Genomic DNA, 22,217 nt, shown 5'->3' on the forward strand with positions numbered 1-22,217 from the left:
ATAATGACCACCGTTTTCTCACAAATTTGAATGTTTAATTGATTGGCAGTCTTGTGACCTCAAACAATCATGTATCTATAGTAAATACACAGACTGTTCTAATTTTAGCTAAACATTTCCAGCCCTTTCTACTAAAACAGGCAAGTTCATCTTGTCCTTTGTCAGAGGGATATTCAAGTTTCATGTGTCAGGTTAGAGATGTTTTCTGCTTGGTGTGGTTCAAAGTGATTGCTCCTTAGTTTAAAGAAACTGCCTCAAAACATTAGCATTTTATTCCTGGTAAAAAACCATAGAGGTTTTTTTTGTGTATTAACTACAGCATGTATGTTCTGTTTGTGAGTTGGTGTTGACTGCATGCGCAAGCACAGGTTTCAGTATTCTCTGATCCTGCTTACGACTTGGCCATATCCTATATGCTATATTTCATTTACAGACAGAAAAAGGCAGCGCTTTGCACGAAGCTGCTTTGTTTGGCAAAACAGATGTGGTACAGATACTTCTAGGTGCAGGTGAGAACATCTCTAGTAATGTATCATTTTTATGATCTTGATAGTAGTGCAACAGCATTTTTATGCAATCCTCCAGCTTCCTAAACATAGTTCTTCAGAATGGCCAAGATAAACATTGAGTAACTAGGTGTTACTCTAGAGTAAGGTCATTTCCTAAACTATCTAGTTATTGTATTGTTTGTTTCTATTTCTACTCCATTCCAAAGCTTCATATGGTTTCCAATATAAAAGTGCAATAATGTTAAAAATTACAAATAGATGTGCAGGATTATCTATGAATTATTAACACTTAAATCAGTCCAAAGAGAATGGCCTTGTTGTGCTTCCAAAAAGGGTCTGGAGAAAGGAGTTGATTGGGAGGGGTTGCTGCTGATACCTCTCTCTCAATTCACTTGTCCAAACGTTACATGTAGATAAAATAATTAAAAGGATGTTCTTAGCAGATTGAAAGATCTTGTGATAGATCATGATTACCAGCTCATTTATTTCAGAGGTGGAGTGGTGTTAAAATGATATAGCAAAATCAACAAAAACTAAATACTGTGATGTACACCACCGGCGCCAGGGTTTCTGGCACCAGTGGCCACCCTCCCGTGCATGCGCACGCGGTGCGTGTGCGCCCCCCCGGACTGCATGATGACGTCACCACATGATGATGTCATCACGCAGCAAAGCCAGGCCCATTGGCCGGCAGGTGGCTGGGGCGGCACGCGGAGGCTGCCCGCTCTCTGCATACCGCCCCGGCCACCTGCCATGCCTGGCCTGCAGCTGCTGTGCCCGGCCAGGGGCATGTGGTGGCGGCGGTGGCGGCGGCACGGGGCTGGCCAGCTGCAGCAGCTGCAGGCCAGGCACACCAGTTCTGTGGCATGGGCCTCCGCCCCCAGCACCCCCTCCACCGCCCCCTCCGGCCCACATTAGGCATTGGATATATTGTGGTCAGTGAGCTTTGAACAATTATTAAGAGCTAAGATATTGATTGGAATTTTCTTGCACTTTCACTTATATATTAAATTTATACTTTACATACAGTGGTCTCTTAGGACTGTGTCTTTGAACGGGGGTCCTCCGTGTATATTTGATATCTTAAAGACAAACAATTTAACTTCAAAATACCAGTCTCCATGTCTGATGTGACCATAATGTTCATTCCCAGTCCCCTGGTCATGTTTGGAGGTCTGTCCTTGTGTGCTTCCGAATACCCACTTCCATAGTTTGCTTTAACCATTAGCATTATGTTTGCACAGGCACTTAATTACAGTTAAAGCTCACCAGGATAATCATTGTGTGCAAATTATGTCAAATCATAGTTTTGAGGCATTCTGGTTACTCTCTGAAGTGTAGTTTATAGTACCATTGCAGGTATAACACTAGTTTAACCAAACTATGGAAGGGGAAGGGAAATTCCCTTGCAGTGGGAGAGAGTCCTAGTCTTCAAATCATGAACATTGGGTGCTCACCACATTTTTTCTTAGATGTACATGTAAACATGTCCCTTTCATGTTTTTGGTCTCCGTTTTTATGGTTTCTTCATGATAGAGTGTACAGCCAATGTATATAAAATTTTATTTGTGACCTGTTCTGTGTATACGTATCTAAGGCATTGATGTGAATATAAAGGATAACAGAGGTTTGACGGCTTTGGAAATCGTGAGGGAACTTCCTTCTCAGAAAAGCCAACAAATAGCAGCTCTTATTGAAGGTAAACAATGTGAAAAGTAAAGGGGGGGTACACGTCAAAAAATGAACAAAAAGTAATTATTATATTTGTAAGGAAATAAAAGTGTGGAACAGATTTAACCATTTCCTAGGATATATCCAACTTGATAATTTATATCAATTTTCTTTAACTCGGTTTATGTTCAATATGAATAAAATGCTCCATTGAGGAGATGTCAATCATTTGCTAATGCAAAGGGAGATCAGTCATGTTCTATTTCTTTATTTAAAACATTTCTATGCTGCCTTTCCACTGAAATAGGGTCCCCAGAGCAGCAAACATGAAAATATTTGTACGTTAAAACAGCATTTAAAATAATGTATAACATAATTCAATAAAAACGTAAACACATAACACCAAAACCAGGGAGGAGGGCCAATAACAATGATTGAGGGTATGCCAAATGAAAACCCATTTTGGATGACATGTAGACTTTGTCCTATTCGACAGTTGTTCGATTTGTGGCATGCACATCGAATGTGCATGCATGTAATCTAAATATAACTCTGTTGCTACTGCATGTTTGTTTCTATTGCTGATTTCCTGTGTTATTCAGAATGTACAATTGGGAAGAACACGGCAAAAGTAGAAGAAAAGATACCAGTATCAGTTATTTCTACTGATACCTCAGTTCGGGTACTCCAAGGTAAGGAATTTGTGAAACAAAATCTCATCCTTTGATAATGCTGTAGCAGAGCATAGAAGAGACATGGCCCATTCATAATAAACACAGAAGTAATTTTTTTATTTAACTTGATAGTTTGTTGAGACACAGTGTTTTATTAAGAAGTAACATTGCATGTAGTTTGAGGCTAGTATCCTTTATCTAAAGATCGATATTAATTCACTAGTACCCATTCCTAATGCTAGTTAAATAGTTGGAGAAAGATAACAGAAGAAAATTTCACCCTGAGCCGATGCTTCTTTTCATATTCTTTTTGAGTATCCAATTCTGGAGGATCTTAGAACATCTTTTATTAACCCACTTTTAGCTTACCAGTCTGAATCTCAGATTTTTTGTACTTTTTATTTTATGATAAAAGATCCTAAAATTACTTTAGCAGTAGCCAGGTTTTTCCAGTCTTTTCATCATTTAAGTCATAGTTATTTCTGCTGCTTAAGAGTATAGACTCATGGAGCTTTGATGGGAGAAAAGAAAGGAAAGAAATTACTTGCCTTAATTGATAAATGAAATCATGCTGCTCTTTTTTTGCTAGCAGTACTTCTATTGGTGCAATAGGCTCCACTAGCATAAAAGGCCAATTTTGCTTACTTCCCTTTACTCACCACAACTGCATGTATTGTGTGGTTTTTGTTCTTCACACAGGTCCCCCATCTCCTAGTGTTTTCAGGGTTTGCAAGAAGATACTGGAGTAGGGGGGAATTGGGAAAGATCTGTCTCCCCACCATTACTTTTTTCTAGCAATAGATAGCATGTGATCCAATATTTTTCACTGTGACTTCAAAATTTCCAGAAATGTTTCATCTACAGGCAATTATTTATGCCCTGTGGACTTACATAGCTACCTTTGGCAGAGCAGAATTAATTGGCTGTGATTGATGACATGATGTTCTTTCTCCACAGGGAATGTGGACAAAGTAACAGAACTGATAGCTGTTTTTGATGGAAAGCAAGAAGAGTGTCCGTATGAAGTTCTGTACAATGCCACATCCTGTCACTCTTTGGACAGCCTGGCCAGTGGAAAATCTTCAGACAGAGACTCAGTGAATAGGGAAGCAGAGATGACCAGTGTTAAAGGGACAGGAATGAGGCCTGTATGTAGCCTGATGTGTGATGTCTGTTTTCTATTTATGGAAAGTAGTCTGGGATATACTCCAGGCCAGCCTAGCCACACCTTTTGGAAGTACAGTAAAAGCTTTGTTATCCAGCATTTGATTATCCAGAAACTTCAGTTAGCTAACCATCATTGCCCAGAGGGCAACCTCCTTCCCCTCAGCTGCAATATGTGTGCATCTTCAGGTATGCTCCGCTTCTCTGTCTCCAGTATGTCAGCTTGATGCTGCCAGTAATGACTGAGCTTCTGATAGCATATGCTGCTAGCTAGCATCATCCTCTGGTGCCTTATTTTCCCTCAATGAGTGAGGTCTGGTCACTGCAGACTCTTCTGTGTTGGGGGGTGGGCAGAGCAATAACCTTGGGTATCCTATCCACCACATTTAATTAACTGGTAACTCCCCATTTCTCATGAGAACCAGATGACAAAGCTTTTAATGTAATATAAAACAGCTGTAAAAGGTGTTGCTTATTTAGTAAAAAAGACCCACTCCTGCTACACTTATGTGCTCCAGAGCTTTTGAGCATTATAACTTTATGATGTAATTGTTATCAGGATTTTTGTAAAACTCTGCGTGTTACGTGTTATGTGCCATCAAGTTGCTTTCAACCTATGGTGACTCTATGACTGGAAAACCTCCAAAATGAAACACCACACTACTATATTTCACCATGGAATGTGTTCATATAAAGAATCTCTCCTTTTGCTACTGCTAAGCTCGAGTTGTTAACTTGATTACAAAGAAAATGGCTTGTGCAGAGTATATTCTTCACTTTAAAATGTTACCTGGTTTTCTTCCCTCAAAAAAAAAAGTATTGTGATCATTGTGAATAACAGTCATAAAATAGTGCTTGTCTGCCACTGTAGTAGTATATGATATTAATTTAGCAGTATTATTCAGTATTTCTAACTTCATGGGATTTTAAGGTGTAAACCAGTAGGGGGAGCCTGCAGACTTTGCAGAACAGCTACATAGTCTAAGATTCCTTGGAAGCAATCTGTCTTACCTGTGAATTATTTGCATTTGCTGGGTCTAGTAACTTGTAGCTTCTGAACTGCAAAACAGATAAAAGAGTGACCTGAAAGCATGCTTCCTGGCTTCTGGACTTTTGGTTCAATCACTTCATGGGAAAAAATTAATTGGACAGATAGTTAAGCAGGGAAGGAGAAAGAAAATAATCATGTTATAGCAAGGAGATGGTGATGATATATTATAAGCATGCAGAGTAATGTAAAATTGGACCATGAGCTAAATCTGAAGAGGATTGTTTCTATGTGGGCAAGACTGCCGTTGTACTATACTAATGAATGACAAGGGTGCAGGCAAGGAAAAGGGTGGGCCTTTCTCAGGGAGCTCAGCAGCAGAACCGTGTTGCTCAGTCAGAACAATGCCCAACCCTGACTTGGAAGCTTTAATGTGGGGCAGAGAAGAACTGCAGGACCTGCTCCAGGTATTTGTTAAGATGATTCCTTACTAGTTTTCTTTTTTTTCTTTTTCTTTTCCCTCCTTCCTTCCTTCCTTTCTTGTTCCCTCACTAGGGAAGCAATCAGTCCCTGGCTGAAATCGCTTGGATTAATTCAAACATTAGCTTTAATACTTAGGGTGTGTGTGTAAAAGTACACACGTAACAAATATGTTGATGAGGTAGACTAGAGGAAGAGTTCTATAAAACGCTTGTTAGTATCCCACAATATCCATGAGTGGAGCAGAGCTTGTAGAAAAGGACTGTGTTAGTTTCTACTGCAGCCCGCTAAGTCCCCTAAATGTTCTTCCTAGAGTCAAAGTGAGGGTCTGCAGCAGGAGGGAGGAATTACAGACCCCTCCTCTACACACACAGAAGTACCATTCCATTACTGGAAACAATCCATAGGGCACAAGCCATGATTTCTGTACACACATGCTGTGGTTTCTAAATTGCTGTCTCATAATTAAGTATTCCAAAACATTAACATTTCAGTCATAATCAGTATCACAAATAATGAGCTGACCCTTTTAATCACTGAAGTGCTTAGTCAGACTATTAGATGGAGGGGAGATGCTACCTCTTCCATGATGTGTGCACACATGCTTCTTTTGCTAGCTTTTCCAAAGAAAGATTGAGTTTAAAATGTGACATAAACACACTGACAGAGATTTTCTGTTCCAGAGAGAGCGTCCACCTCCTCCTGCCAAGCCTCCCCCTGATGAAGAGGAGGAGCTTGAAGAGAAGAAGCAGAGTGCCTCCTCTAAGGTAAGAGGTTTGTTTCTCTTCTGGGATTTATTATAAGGCAGAATGTGTCTTAAAACATTGATTTTACTGTTTTTGGAAGAAAGGACTTTCTTATTACACATGTGAATAGCAGTGATTATGGAACTGAGTAAAATCATCATCTGCTAGCTCCACAATCCCTGTTCAGTACATCTTTGTACTCTGTGTTTGGGATTCCTTTAGGCAGGCACTTAGTTTATGTGTACATTTGGTTACTGAATATAGTATTGTTTAGATTGTTCTTGGTACTTTCTTCAGCTGCATCCTTCCCCCTTGTTTCATGAAAAGAATCATTCTAGTCATTAAAGTCTGAGGGCACAACAAGATAAGGTGTAAGAGATCTGTAACTGGATCTCCTGAAGTCTTTTATTTTCTTCAGAGCAGCTGCAGCGGTCCTTGATTTTGTCTCACCATGAGTTTAATATCCCCCATGTTTACCCTGGATAAAACTCCCCTGAGCACTTATAGTCCTGATAGGAGGAAATGAGAGCTGTCTTTTTTTAACAGGAATTAAAAGTTGCTAATAGGTGAGGGGATCAGGGGGTACTGCAGCCCTGATCCAAATCAGAGATCCCTGTGGCTCCTTTAAAAGTCAATTGAAAGTTCCTTAAGATCTGATCTAAGAGTTCTCTTCCAGGTAGCTCCAAATATTTGTAATTATACCGTGAACGGTAGAAGAAGCCAGTTCTAGATGCTTGACAATAGGCTTGACAATAGGCAAGGGCTAGTGTGGTGTAGTGGTTAAGGTGTTGGATTAGGGCCTGGGACAACCAGGTTTGAATCCCTTTTTCGATCATGGAAACCCACCAGCTGATGTTGAGCTCATCTCGATTTCTCAGCCTAACCTACCCTCACAAAGTTGTTGTTGTGGAGATTAAGTGGAGGAGGGGGGACCACATAAAAAGCAGCTTTGGGTCCCTGATCAAGGAGAAAAGTGGGATATAAGCACCTCCCCCTTTTTAGTCTGTGTTGAAAACCTATCAGTCTGAGGCTATCTTCCAATAGCCATGTAAGTGTAAAGTGGGTGTTGTGAAAGCACCTAGTTCTTCGGTTCTTTCATCCTGATACACCATTTAGCACCAATGGTGCTAATCCTGTAGCACCATTTCAACACTCAGTTCTAGGTATATGTTATGTTCCAGAGAGGATTAAAAGTTTTATTTCTAAGGCCTTATACATAAGAACTCAACGTAGTTTTTGGTATCTCCAAGTGAAAGTGGTATGGCTGGAAACTACAAAGGAAAAGTAGAGAGGAAAATGGGGGTGGCTGGGAGAGAAACATCAGTCAGGGATTGGTAGGAGCTATGAGGGGAGAGACAAATGAGACTTGTTGGGGCTATAGCTGAGATGGTTTTGTCTCTTAGGGAGAGAGAGACAGTAGCATTGTACTTTATTTCTGATACCTGTATGTCTGAGATTTTCAAGGCATTCATATCTTAAGCATATCCCATGGCCAGCTTGAGGAAGGGCCATGGCACAGCTGTCTTATGATTACTGCCTAATTTCATCTGCTGTGGGAATTAACAGTGTGCTGTATGTCTGGTCAGGGTTTGGTTGCCAAGAGGAAGAGCAGGGGAAGCACAGCAGATGAAGAGGAAGAGCATCCTTATGAGTTGTTGCTAACAGCAGAAACTAAGAAGCACGTTACAGTTGACAAAAAAACAAAAGGTAAGAAAATGATGTTGAAATGAGAGTTCAAACTATTCTAGTTTATTAATTATCAGGCAGCTACCACAAAGTTCCTTCCAAAAAGTTTTGCTTAAAATAGGTAATTTACAAATTCATTGTGATTGGGCAAAAGTCTTCTATACTACTATTAATGTTTAACTTTCATGTTACTGATTTTAACTTTTATCTAAGGAACTCAGGTGGCAGATGTCATTCTCCCTCCTGCTAACCCCCATTTTTTCCTCGCAGCAATCTGTGAGGAAATTTAGGCTGATAAATGGTGGGCCGTTTACTCTTTAAGCTTTGTGGCTGAGTAGGGATTTAAATCAGAGTCTCCCCCAAGTTCTCATCTGACATTAACCACTCTAACAAAAGGAGCTTTGACTCTCGAAAGCTTATTCCCTGAAAATCTTGTTGGTCTTTAGTTCGTTACTGGAGTCAAATCTTGCTGTTCTACTGCATACCAATGTGGCTACTCACCTGAAACTGTCCAACTGCTTTATAATTTTGTTTTATATGGGGATGGGAGTGTATCGTCATCAGTATGCAAATCCTAGTGGAATAGATTCTCTGTTTTGGTGAAAGTAGTTTTCATGTCACTAGCTGGTATTGCCTCCTGAATCAATATAACTTGCTCTTCCAGCTCAAAGCCAGTTGGAACAAATAAACTTAATAAAAGAGAAAAGTAAACAGCTGAAAAGGAATCTCCTCTTGGCCTACCTGGGGGAAATCAATTATATTTGTGTTCAGTACTGAATTCTCATTCATAGAAGCCCAGCTGATATGTCATTGGATTTGGTAACCTCTGCCAGTTGTTCTGTGACCAGTTGCAAACATTATGATTTATTACAAAGTGAGTGTTGATGTAGGTCTGCTTCACATTTCAATTTTCCCTATTTCCGAAGTTACTCTGGTGTTAGTAAATGTGTGAACCTGTAGTGGCTACAACATGAGTGTTCTCCATTCCGTCCCCCCTTTTTAGTTGCATATATGAGATGATGCTCAACATCCATACCAAATATAGGGAGAAAAAACAATGTTTAAAAGCAGTCATGAACACCATTCAGTTTGCAGGAGTCATACCTTAATCCTGAGAATGTTGACTTGAAACCAGGTACCACTTTATTTAACCAAACTTGCTCTTGTTAATGTGCATAGGATTGCAGCCTTAGACATTAACTGTGAAGGCTGCATGGTTCATATTATCTACCTAACTGAAATGTATCTTTCTGCAATTCAGACTTATTTATTGTTCTGTTCCTAGGGGTTCAGAAACTCTTTTCCATCTTTGTACCCTTTTAAATATTGGTAACGTGGGTATATAGCCCCCCCCCCAGTCTTTTCCTAATGAGAAACCTACTGCTTCTTTTGTAGCTTTTCTCTAAATTGCTACCTTGAATTCTGCTATCTATAACTGAATGTCAGTTATCTTGTAAGTGCTGAGAAGCATGCTGTGATTAACTGAATAGTTCACTTCTGTTCTTGCTCCATAAAATAGTATTGGCCTTTTAAACCTACATTGACTCTCTAAGAGATTTAAAGCAGATAACAAGCTTATTGTCTTAATTGTAAACCTGCTAAAAGTGCACACGTTGTTTTGATTTTACTGGGTCTTGTTTCTGTGTTTAAGATGGACATTTTTCAGCAATGCTTCTGCCTTTAAGATGAGAAATCAAATTGGATATGCTTTTGTATCTGTTTATTTTTCATTTCTGATGCATTTTCTAGATTGAGATTATTTTGAATTATTAGAATGCCAAATTAAATATTTGCAGTCACTCCCAGTTTTATATTGTCTGTATGTTTTAAAGATCATTCTAAATAGTCAAAGGCTGACCTAGGAAAGACTTAGTTTAAGACATTTAGTGAGAGACTATTTCAGAGGCTGTGACTGGACATTGCTGCTGGTTAATTCCACACATACCCTAAGATATTTTATCCAGAATGTTTTTAATTAAATCATTCGAATGGAAAAACAAAACTGCATGAAATAGAAATGGGAATAAAATACAGAAAACCTTTATAAATCTAAGCGTGTCTGAATCTGGTCAGTGCCTCAGTGCTAGACCTGCTGAAAAGCCATATTTAATTCCATGGCTGAAAAATGGTGGCATAAAATATAACAATATTAAATTGTTGAGCAGAGGAGCCATTACGTTCAAATACAGAAAAAGGCAGTGTGGTGTGACCCTTTGAAGATTAGCCAGTTTGTGAACTCTTGTAAGAAACCATCTACTTCAGATGTAATTGCATTCCAAATAAACATTTCTATGGAATCTTATTCCTCAATAAATTAGTTCATCTAAGATGCCAAAACACTCTTAACTTCCTTTTGTTTCCAGTGTCTGCCAAGATCTAAGTAGATTCATTTCATTTGCATTTGTATCCTTGCCCTTTTCCCCAAATGGGACTCAAAACAGCACGAACAAAAAATTAAAATATAATAAATTTTAAAATGAGCAGGAGATCTAAAGCACATCGGTATCAAATAGATGTGTATCAGTAAACTGTAGTTCAGTTTAATAAATTCAAACTGCATATTTTATCTATTGGGACCCTCCAAGTAACTCTGACAAACGTGTCTTGCTGTTACCAGAACTGCTCTATTTAAATGGGGAAATTAGCGCAGCAGTCTGGAACTAAAATTAGCGCGGATCTAACCAATGTTTACGGAGGTCCCGATTCCAGACACTCTAGTGATAAAGAGGCAGACTACAAATGGATTCAATAAACACGTGTATTTACTAATAGTGTGGCGTAAGCCTGAACTTGCACATACATACAAGAAAGCATACAAGAACTAGGAAATGCAGAGTAAGAAATACAGAGACGGTCGCATGAGCAGGTACCCACGATGATAAGGGAAATACTCACAATCCTGAAGCGGAGCAGAGACACAACAGCGAGGTGGTCCAATGCCAGCAATGGATCCACAGAGGGACAGCAAGGGGGTCTGGATAGGAATGGCACGCGCCTGGCTGGGAACAGGATAGAATGGCACGAGCACCATGTGGTCTGAGGGACCAGCTTAAATACCCCAAAACGTACCGTGGGGCTGGTGCTGTACTTGGTGGTTCTCATGGATTAAAACAAAGGCTTTAATGGGTTACTGAATGTCTTAGATGGATCACTTTAGTGATCTGATTGTGTTATAGTGACACCTCAGGAAGAGGGGACAAAGGAGGGAGGGGGAGATCCGGGCGTGTTGAATAGATGTTCCAGCGGACAGGGCTTGTCCTGATGTCATCAGCTCTGGAATGCGGAGGTTTCTTTGAGATGCATTCTTTAAGTGCTTGGGATGGTCGGCACTTAGCTTCTTCTCCGGGGCGGCTCCTAAGATATGCAGAGCGGGGCGAGGTTCTCTCGCTGTGGACGTGGTGTGTCCGCTTCTCCGAAATGGCTTCCCAAAGCAGGCTTCTCCTCTTGGTCTTCTGGCTGCCCAAGAACATGGTCGCCGGCTGGGCATGGCGGGGGCTGGTTAGCAGGTTGCCCGGTAGCGAGGGCAAGCTCGGGGACCGACCAGCGGGAGGCTCCAGGCGGGAGCTGACCAGGGAGCGCCTGGCCAGGCTCGCTGGAGGTTTCCCCGGCAGGCGCCCGGTTGCTAACAGCGGCTTGGGCCCAGGTGAGGCAGGCTTCCATGGAGGCAGGGGGAACAGCACGTAAGACACGGTCCATAGCAGGGAACAGGCGCGGTCCGTGGCGGATGGCACTGCAAGCACGGGGCACACTTGTAATCAAGTCCAAACACCCTGGGAAGTCCAGATATAGGTCTGGGCAGGGTTGCCCAGGAAGAAAGTCCTTTGTGGAGTTATCCAGACATGGAGTCAGGAAACTAACACAGTCTATTGCAGCAGCAATGTGATTAACAAGCAGGCAGGAAACTGACACGTGTATTTAGAGTGCACACGTGCAGGGCAATCTTTGGTGTAGTAGTAGAACAGCAATGCAGGAAACTTTAACACAGTCCATGGCAGGCCTTAAAGCAGGAGAGGGGGCCTACTTGGCAACATTGTGTACCTTTACACTACATTTTACGTGCCTCATTTATTTATTTACAACATTTACATCCCACCATTATACCCATTCAGGGCCACAAAAGAAACTAACAGTTAAAACAGACTTAATACAGTAAAGAAAAGCAATTAAAAACAAAACTAAAATACCTATGTAAAACAGAGATGCTCCTTTAGGTATGCTGGTCCCAAACAGTATAGAAGTTTAAAATGCAACTTGAGAACCTTGAGTTGGGCCAGGAAACAAACTGGAAGCTATTGTAGATGGATCATGACTGGAGTGATACGGTCCCTACAACCCACTCCGGTCAGCATCCTAGGCTGCAGATCTTACCAGAACATGTACCACTATAGCCAGATATTTTCTGCCTAGGAAATGCCACAGTTAGATAACCAGTTGAAGCTGGTAAAAAACAGTCCTGGACACCACTGCTACCTGCTTAACCAGAATAGGCCTGAGTCCAACAGCACCCCTAAACTAAGACCAAATGTACATTTAGATTAGATTACTGCAGTGCACTCTATGTGGGGCTGTCCTTTAAAAGTGTTCAGAAACTTCAGTTAGCACAAAATGCTGCAGCTAGGATATTTACTGGAGTGGGTCATAGGGTGCATATCATTGCAGTCTTGGCCCATTTACACTAACTCCCAATCTATTCCCTGGCCCAATTTGTTGTTGACCTTTGAAACTCTGCCCAGCTCCCCAGTAAACACTCTTTCTGAGTTGGCAGAGACACTCTCGGATGTGATGTTGGAGACACCTAGATCGATTGTTCTGAGGGATTTCAGCATCTATGCTTAATGTTCCACGTCAGGACTGCCCCCAGAATTCATAGCTTTGCTGGCAGCCCTGGGTCTCTCTCAAATAATGACAGGCCCTACACATGAAACAGGCCACACCTTGAACTTAATATTTTGCACTGAGTCTTTGAGGGAAAGTCTTGTTTCAAAGTTAGAGATTCGGCCTAAACCATGATCTGACCATCATCTGCTGAAGGTAAAAGTGAGTATGGCCCCAGTGCCCCACAAAAAGGGGGGAACCCATTAAAATGGTTTGCCCATAAAGGCTCATGGGTTCTTTTAGATTCTAAAAGCCAAGATGGGAGGGGGGACTAGACAGCTACAGAAGCCCAGCATGCCTGTCTTGTACTCCCTTTCCCTGGCCCCTTTGCAAAGAAATGCCACCAAAGCTGAGGCCAAGCCTTCCTCTCCCTGAATGTTGATTTAACACTAGGCTCCGCAAGGGGAGGCAGGAAGCAGTGCTCGTCCGCCTGATGATCAGAACGGCATGGAGAGAGGCAGCTAGATCAGGTTGCTGTCTTCCTCCTGCATCTTCTTCTGGCAAGCTGGTCAGTTAGCTTGTGCTGCAGCAATGCTCTGGGAGCAAGCTTATTACAAGTTATTGTTTCTTCAGCAGAGGGCTCACTCTTCTGTTTCATTTCCCCCCTTTCTATTCTTATTTGCTTGTGGGGTGGTGGGCTAGGGCTCTACCACAACCCAGTCTCATGGCTGCAGTCTCCACATGCCCAGGTCTGCCTCCTCATGATGATTGTTCTCCCTCCCATAGTCGGCTCTTCCAGACTTCCCTCAGCCAGCCTGATGGGGAGATTTCTATTCCCCAAGGAGACTCTCCCCCCCTTCCCCCTCATGGATCGCCTCTATCCTTTCCTGTTTCTGTCTCCCCAAAGAACATCCACTCCCTCTCCCCAAATTTAACCTTTTCTCATAGATTGTCTCTGGCCTCATGCCCTTTAAAAGAATATTCCTCCAGTGTCTCCAAAAACATCTCCTTGACTGTCCCCTCAAAGAGTACTTCTCTCCCTCCCCATTCCAGCTCCAGAGCAGGTTTTCTGTTCCCAGGAACCGCCATTCCACTCTGGGGGCCATTGTTCCATTCTCAGAGGGAGATTCTCCAACGCTATCCCACATTTTCATTGCAACCTTTTGGTGCTGCAAGCCAATGCAAGTCAATTGGTTTTTGTGGCTCCTATTCTATCTACTGGAAGTTTCCTGTGAGTGGCCGCTTTGGAGGTCTGTAACTCAGACCTCTGAAATGCAATCATGGTCAAACTTGGAGGGTTGCTGGAGGAGAGCCTGCTGAAGACTCACTGCGAGTTTGGCATCTGTGAGTGTGAAGGGGGTGGTCCCAGGGCCCCTGGAAGTGACAGACCATGGACCGATGAACCGGTCCACAAACCGGGGCGGGTCCATGAATGGTCCGTGGTCTGTGAAACATGATGAACCATGAGCCAATGTCTGTGGGGTTTTCCCAGTCCATGCCCATGTCTAGAGGGGTGATGAGTTCTCTCCCCCTCCTTACCTGTGAGGACAGGTGACAGCTGGGCTCGTAGTCAGAGGTTTTGGCCCTTTTGATTGGCTAAGAGTTTGGGCCAGCTGCAGGTGGCTGGTCTTGAAAGGAATTGTTTCTTAGTCTATGCAACCTTCTACTTACCTTCTTTCTTTCCTTTTGCTCCTGCTCCTGAATGCTGTGCAACTGGTAGATTCCTGTGCTAGCAACCATTGTGCTTGTGTCTTTTGGACCTCTTGGCTTAAGAGCTAAACAGCCTCAGAGGAGTTAGCCGAGTTAGTCTGTAGTAGCAAAAATAGAAAAGAGACCAGTAGCACCTTTAAGACTAACCAACTTTACTGTAGCATAAGCTTTCGAGAATCACAGTTCTCTGCTTCAGATGCAGCTTGTTGTTGTTTTGCGCTTCTCCACATAATTCTATGTTTATTTTTGTTTGCCTTTGCAGTTTTCTTTAATAAATTAAGTTTTTTATTGATGTGGAGTTACTAAGAGTTGTGGCTTCAATCCAAATCCAGTTCTTTGGCCAATTTGCCACATGCTACTCTGTTAGTTTGTTTCTGGACTCAACCTGCTGAGTGCCTATCTTTCAGAGCTGACTTCCTGTTTAAAACCTGGTACAGCTGGGAACTTGGTTCCACAGCTGAAGGTTTAGTTAAGAGAGGTTGGTGGCAACTTTTTACCCTTCCTTTACCCGTCACTAGCCAGTTCTTTTTGAACTTCCCTTCTAACACCACTAGGTACTGTCAGCCACCTGGAGATCCAGATCGGCTTGCCAGGAACCATTACAGAGCCCTTTGGAAGACTTATGAAGCAATGATGAGAGCAGCAAAGAAAAGTTATTTCTCTGCCACCATTGCATCAGCTAATTCACAACCATCCAAACTGTTCATGGTATCTTGACATTTTCCAACCCCTAAATCTGAACCTTTACACTCTCAAAGATAGACAATTAGCTGTGAGGTCTTTGCAAAGTTATTTGCTGATAAAATAGCAGAAATATGCTCTGATCTGGATGCCAGATGTAATACAAACAAGTTGGAAGACACCATCTGATTCAAGTATGGACCATTTGGAGCCAGTTACAGTGAGGGATCATGACAGGATCCTGGCATCTGTGAATGACACTACTTGTGCACTGGATCCTTGTCCATCTTGACTGTTAAAATCAAGTAAGAACCACATAAATGAAGCCTTAAGATATTGTAAATCCGTCACAAACTCAGGGCACATCCCCCCCCAGCCATTCAAACAGGCAGTTATCCACTTGCTAATTTTAAAAAATCTCTAGACTGAAATTTTCTGCCACAGGAGCTTCGCTCGTCTAAACAGGGCCTTCTACAGGTACCACCTTGCGCATGGGCAAAATCAACAGCTGCCCGTACACATACATTCTCTGTGATGGCCTCCCTCTTACGGAACAGCCTACCAGAAGAGGTCAGGAAAGCTCCAACTCTCTTGGCTTTCCACAAACAATGCAAAACTGAATTATTGAAGAGGGTTTTTTATTCAGATAGGAGGGCTGTACTATATGGAATTGGTCTCAGCGGGATGCATCAGAAGAGGGACAGGGACCATAGATCTCACTGCTGTGTGCTATTGTGTGCTGCCTGTTGCTTTGGGTATGATCCTACTGGGTAGTTCTGTGTTGTTTAATGTATCAGTCTTGGAATTGCTTATGCTCTTTTACAGCATCTTCAACTCTGTATTAATTTTTGCTAAAATCTTTGCAAACTTGCGTTTATAGACCTTATTACATTGTTTGTTGAAATGTCCTTGAAATTAACTGTACGAATCACATTGTGTAATCCATCTTGAGCCTCAGAGCGGGACCACAAGTGACGCCTGACACAGGTTGGACACTTGCCAGCTTCCCTCAAGTTTTGATGGGAAATGTAGGCAGCTTGGCGGAGTGTTGGACAAGTGACAGTTGAAAAGTCCATTGGACAGCAGTCAGAGACTCAAGCTGCAAGACCAGGATGCCTACATTTCCCATCAAAACTTGAGGGAAGCTGACTAGTGTCCAACCTGTGTCAGGCGTCACTTGTGGTCCCGCTCTCAGTGAGAAAGGTGAAATGTAAATAATAAAAATAAATAAAATAATAATACATGGCTTGGGACCGCCTACTCCTTTTTCAACCTACCAGACAGCTACAGCCATCATTTGAGGCCCTGCTTCAGGTGTTCCCATCTTCTGAGATTAGGCAAGTGGCAATACAGGAAGAGGGCATTCTCGGCCATAGCACTGAAACTTTCGAACTCACCAGAGAGATTTGCCTGTCCCCTTCTTTTTCTGACTTCTGCCAGTAGGTGAAGACTTTTTTGTATCATCTGGTGTTCCCTCAGTAATCCTTCCTTCCTGCCCTTTTTTAATTGTTGTTTTTATGAGTGTATATTTTCATGTATGTGCATTTTAATTTGATTTTAATTCTTTGAATGATGTGTTTTTGTTTGGTTTAAATGGTTTTTAAGATGTATTTTCATTACGTATGTTTTTAATCTATTAGCTGCTTTGGTGGTCCTGTTAAAGGCAGAAAGGTATAATGTAGATTTTGTAAATAAATAAATCTTCGTCAGAAGCTGTCTGCCCAGCTCTTAACTGTAATAGGCCAGTGAAAATGAAAGGTAGTAAATATTCAATATTCTTACTTTAAAAATTCTTAGGCGAATCATCTCCAGGTGCTGCCAGCAGTGTCCAGCCTCAGGTAGGATTCTTTGGTCTTCAAATTGTATTCAAATAGAATGAATGTGATAAGTTATTTCAAGGGGGGGAAACTTGGTAAATTGATGTTCAGAAAACAGTATTCTGAACTTTCAAATGCTAAACAAAATTAGTGTAAACTTATTTTCAGATGACATTTAATGGGCTTAAATGGTAGAAAGGATTGCGTGTGTTGGAAGTGTAATAAGGAAAATAACTGGGTCCAGTAGCTCAGGTGTCTTACAGAGGGAGCTTTGATTCTCAAAGGAAGCTTTGGCTCTCAAAAGCTCTTCTAGTGGGTCTTTAAGGTGCTGTTGGACCTGCATTTTGCTCTTAGATTACAGACCATCATGATTACCTAGCTGAAACTATCTTCAAGGAAAATAACTGTGCCTGAGGTGAAGAAATTAAACAGTTTTCAAATGGAACTAAAAACTCGGTATAAAGCTAAAAAAAAAGGAAGCTTTGTAATATCAAATCTATTGAGATAGATCATGATGGGTAGCCGTGTTAGTCTGTCTGTAGCAGTAGAAAAGAGCAAGAGTCCAGTAGCACCTATAAGTGGTAGGGTGTGAGCTTTTGTGAATCATAGGTCACTTGTAGTTCTATATTTTTGTTGTGAAAAGGTGAACCTGTTTTTATTTCTTAATAGCATCTTCTTGAGAATGCCACAGTCATGGTGTATGGGAATTCTTGCAATATTAATTGAAATGATCAGATTGTTAGGAAGTTTCCATAAGTATTGGGGGGGGGGAATGAGTATCTTTGTCCAATTAAGTTAGCTAAATGTTACTTTTGCCATGTCTGCTGTTTGCCATTTTCTCTTCCATTGATTATAAAAGCTTGGCTTTTCAAAGAACTTTTCATTTGTATGTGCAGCATGCAGTTGGAGTTGGAAACTAAAGAACAGTGTTTGGAAAGACTTGCTGCATATCCATGGCCCTTTTCGCACTTACGGTTTAAACCGCCATTTATGAGCATTCGCCCCGATCGCAGTGGCTTCGGCATTGCACCTGTTCATTTCACACTGTCCACTGCAATTTCGATTTGGTGTCTGTGCTTCATTTCAAAACCTCGGTGCAATTTTGGGCTTTTGGGGCCTTGCAATTCACGTCACACTTTTTAAAAAAAAATTCAGCATGCGTAGTAACGTTGGAATGTTGGAACCCTTCCCCCCTTTTTGCTGATTGGGCTGTCCCCTGCCCACCGGAGAGGCAATTGGTGGCAGAGTTCTGGGGGAAAACATGTACCACTCTCATTTTTTTAAATCAAGCCAGGAAAGGGTTAAAATGCTGCCGATTAATCTCCTCCCAGGAAGCAGAGGCTTGTTTCCAAAGAGCTGTGCAAAATGCTTGGGTTTCTTCCCCCTCTTTGGCAAAGTCTGAAACATGCCTGGGAGGGAGGGAAAAGCAGCCGTTTAATCCTTTCCTGGCTTTTAAAGCCAGGAAGAAAGTGCAGGAACATTACAACGTTGCAACCTATTCTTGTCTTTAAAAAAAAAAGAATGTGTGTGCATACCCTAAGGGAGGAAGGAGAAAGCAGCTATTTAACACTTTCCTTGATTTTAAAGCCAGGAAGAAAGTGCAGGAACATTACAACGTTGCAACCCATTCTTGTCTTTAAAAAAAAAAAGAATGTGTGTGCATACCCTAAGGGAGGAAGGAGAAAGCCGCTATTTAACACTTTCCTTGATTTTAAAGCTAGCAGGGAATTAGCAGCAAGCTTAGGAATCATTCCTGGCTTTTGAAAAAAAATAAAACAGCATGCATACCGGGAGGAAGGAAACCAACGAAGAAGCAGCCTTATGACCCTCAGCTCACTTTACTAAAAAAAATGGTGGACAAGGAGTTCAGAGAGCTGAGGAGGGTGGGAGTGGTTAATTCTGCACAAACCAATCAGCTCCCAGGGAAAAGGAGAGGGGGGGGGAGAGAAGCAAAAAGGAGGCAAAAGTGTTCACATTAGCAAAATGCGGGCCAGCTGCCAGTCGGCAGCGAACTTAAAAAAACATCGGGGTATGTCCGCAGGGGGAAAAATCGGGGATACAGCGGACAAAAAGCGGGACTGCATCCCATGACTGCTTTTAAGTGTGAAAACCTTGCAAACATGGGATGTGGAACAGGTACAAACGCGCTCTAAAAACCGAGTGCGAAATGTACCCATGTGAATCTGGTCACTTACGATCAACTGTCCAACCAGTTTGCCTCAGCAAGATGTCATTCCAAATACAGATAACTGGCATGAGAAAAAGGGTGTGCTGTTCATTAAAAGTTGCACAGGGACCTGAGAATTCAAATTCTAATGACTCTATAAGGCATTCAGATGCCTGGCTACAGACTATTAATCTCCTCTTTGATATCAGGCAATGATATTTGGTCTGAAATTCCAGCCCACAAAATCAGAAAAGGTAGGGATGACTCAAACTGAGGAGGATATTGCCTCAGGAGGGGAGTCAGAATATAAGAAGATCGTAGGAAAGAGGTTCAGTACAGACCTTTGTACTTGCTGGCCCATTGCTAGTCTTCAACTTCTCAATTTTGTCAAATTGCAACTAATAATGATCATGTTTTAGCAATCCAAATCTATTTAATAAATAGGTATGGTTTGCTATTGTGAAATAGTATTAAAAGTATTAACTTCTCTCCATTGATACACATTATGAACCAAAGACGCTGCAGTCTCCATACTTTTTAAATATCCTGTATTCTGCAAAACATGCAAACAAGTACAAGGGCTGCCTAGATTAACTTCTCAGTGGAAATAGTCTGTAGAAGTAGGATGGTTTGTTCTTAATTCAAATCAAGGGTGAAATCTCAATGACAGTTCCACACTATCTTCTAAAAGATTGTGTTCTTTGTATCTTTTTTGAGAAAAATTTAATCATGCTAATGCTATTTTGAAGGTTCCTATGGTAATGCATATTCAGGAAGATGGGCCACCCAGGGAAACGTTACATTTAATTAAAAAATAAGTAATATGTTTGGAAATGGGAACTATGTCTGAAAGTTCAGTGTACAAGCATGGGATCATGCACCTGCTATTGAATTTGGCATGTTGAGAATCTGTTACTTTTAAACAAACACGTGTCTTTGATTTCATGCTTGTAAATAAATGCTTGGAAATATGTAAATAGCATCTGAAGGCTCAAAACAGAAAGGTAGGGCTTCAGTGTTTCCCATAGCTGTTCTCTCTTTCCTTGACCTCGTTCATAATGTGATGGTTCAGTATTTGCCCCTTTAACCATTTCCTTTCACTTTCCCAGTTCTTCTTGTCGAGCCCACTTGTACAATCTTGGAAGAGGATTATATGGTGTAAAATGAATGTAATAAAACTTAAGTTTTACAAAACTAATGATCAGTGTTGAATATGAACATCGGCATATGCTGCTCTGTGGTAATGCAATTTAAGTAATATAAGTTTCTTTGCAGGCCTGGCCACGCAAGGGTCTGCCTTCTCAGGATGGCCAATGGCCACTGAATTGCCAAGGTTATTGTGATCTTTCTTCTAGCCATTCCGAACAACAACAGAGTCCTGAATCACACTTGATAGATGTCTCAAAAGGTAGGTTTCTGGGTTCCAAAGCTTTCCAATTCCTTATAAATCTAACAGAGAAACTGGTGTACAACTTTAATTTAGACAAAGCATTTTCTGAGGTTTTAAACACAAAGCATAACTACAATGCATACAAATGTCTCACAAGGCTTTGTTGCCAGAAGATATTTTTGAATTTGCTGCTGCTTTGCTTTCAGAAAATGGAAAGTGCAGCCATTGTTTCATTTGAACAGTGGCTTCATTGTTGGGTTTCATTGCTGGCTTTGGAACAGCAGTGTTCCAGTGAACAACAAACTGTCAGCTGCTGTTTCCTTTAATTGCAGAACTGTTAAAATATTAACAATTTTTTAGAAGTATATGAAAAGGCTAACAATGTCAGTAAATTATATGCAAAATAATATGCCAGCTAAGCTTGAGATTCTTTCAAATTGCTGCAGTCACATGAAATACATACAGTATGGTAACTACATATGCACCCCATCCTCTCTCCATCTTGTTCATGGGATAAAGTAGGAGTATTTGTGTGTGCGTGCGCACATGCGTGTGCACACCTGCATAAATAAATGGATTTGTCCTAACCTATATGTATTACCAGGAAACCATTTTTATAGTCAGGAGGATTGTATCTTTGGGTTCTTTTATTCTGGTTTGTTTTGGCTTGTCCATTACTGAACAGAAGGATTTGTGTGAGTTATGAAGTGTTTGAAACAGTGTTTGAGGGCAGGAAATAAATGCAGGCCTGTTAGCAAAATAATCCACATGCTAAAAGCAGTGTTTCTGTCATAAGTGTGCTTGCACACACACATCTGTATGATGTACCTTCTGAACTTCATAAGACTGTTGTGGAAATTTGCTAATGCATTTTGGATAGTACTAAGAAATCATTGATGCAAATTTGTACCAGGTAAGGTACTGATGCCACAGTTTTTTATAATAGAAAATGGGTATTTGGGGCAGATGTCCATTAAGCCCATAAAGTTTCTTCCCTTGACTCGGCTGAGGGAAAGAGAATGTTTTAATCACATAATGGATGAACTTAAGAGTTCGAGTGGATATAGATGAAGCCTCCCTTCTGATTTTGTTAGATTTTAGATTTAGATTCTGATTTTGTTCTGATTTTGCTTTTGACATGGTAGTTAGTGGATATGGAATTTATGGACGTCATTCCACTGTTTTTGATCATTTTAAAAAATCAGATGCTATGCATTTCCATTAGAAACATGGAATCAATTGCTTTAGGACTGTATCCTATTTTTGGTGGTTTTGTTAGGCCTTTGAATAAGATCATGAAGATCTTTGGTTTGAGTGGGTTGATGCCCAGCTCTGTCTTTAATGAAGCCACCAGATGCATTTATCTCCTATAAATTCCACTGCCTGGATGCTGTGGTCAAGAAAGTGAGGACCAATAAGCTGAAACTGAATCCGGACAGTATGGAGATGATGCTGGTTGGGAGAGCTAATGTTCTAGCAAAATTGATTTATCTGTTTTAGACAGCTTAAAGCTGTCATTTTCAGACAGTGTTTTTAGGCTATTGCTAAACTTTCAGTAGCTGTTTGATAAACAGATGCTGGTTATAGATTTGTTGCATTTCTTCAGCAGCATTTAATGAAGAGGCAGTTTTCCTTTCTAGATTGAGCAGATCTGGCCATTCTAATCTCATGCTACTGCATTCTCGTGGCTGGATTACTGTAATAAGATCAGTGTGGGGC

The 22,217-nt window shown here is 41.3% G+C and overlaps 1 protein-coding gene across 3 annotated transcripts in view; it reads left to right on the forward strand.

The window, feature by feature from the left end:
• ANKS1A (ankyrin repeat and sterile alpha motif domain containing 1A) overlaps positions 1-22,217 on the forward strand; it is a 196,130-nt gene that overhangs the window by 58,321 nt on the left and 115,592 nt on the right. For all 3 annotated transcript variants that reach the window (XM_054979581.1, XM_054979582.1, XM_054979583.1), the window contains exons 6-13: positions 434-509; positions 2,107-2,208; positions 2,783-2,872; positions 3,812-4,002; positions 6,170-6,253; positions 7,819-7,939; positions 16,922-16,962; positions 20,384-20,516. In XM_054979581.1, the coding sequence (XP_054835556.1) occupies positions 434-509; positions 2,107-2,208; positions 2,783-2,872; positions 3,812-4,002; positions 6,170-6,253; positions 7,819-7,939; positions 16,922-16,962; positions 20,384-20,516 (838 nt within the window). The remainder of the gene's footprint in view (positions 1-433; positions 510-2,106; positions 2,209-2,782; positions 2,873-3,811; positions 4,003-6,169; positions 6,254-7,818; positions 7,940-16,921; positions 16,963-20,383; positions 20,517-22,217) is intronic.

Source organism: Eublepharis macularius, chromosome 5 (assembly GCF_028583425.1).
Source record: "Eublepharis macularius isolate TG4126 chromosome 5, MPM_Emac_v1.0, whole genome shotgun sequence".
Classification (NCBI taxonomy): Eukaryota; Metazoa; Chordata; class Lepidosauria; order Squamata; family Eublepharidae; genus Eublepharis; species Eublepharis macularius.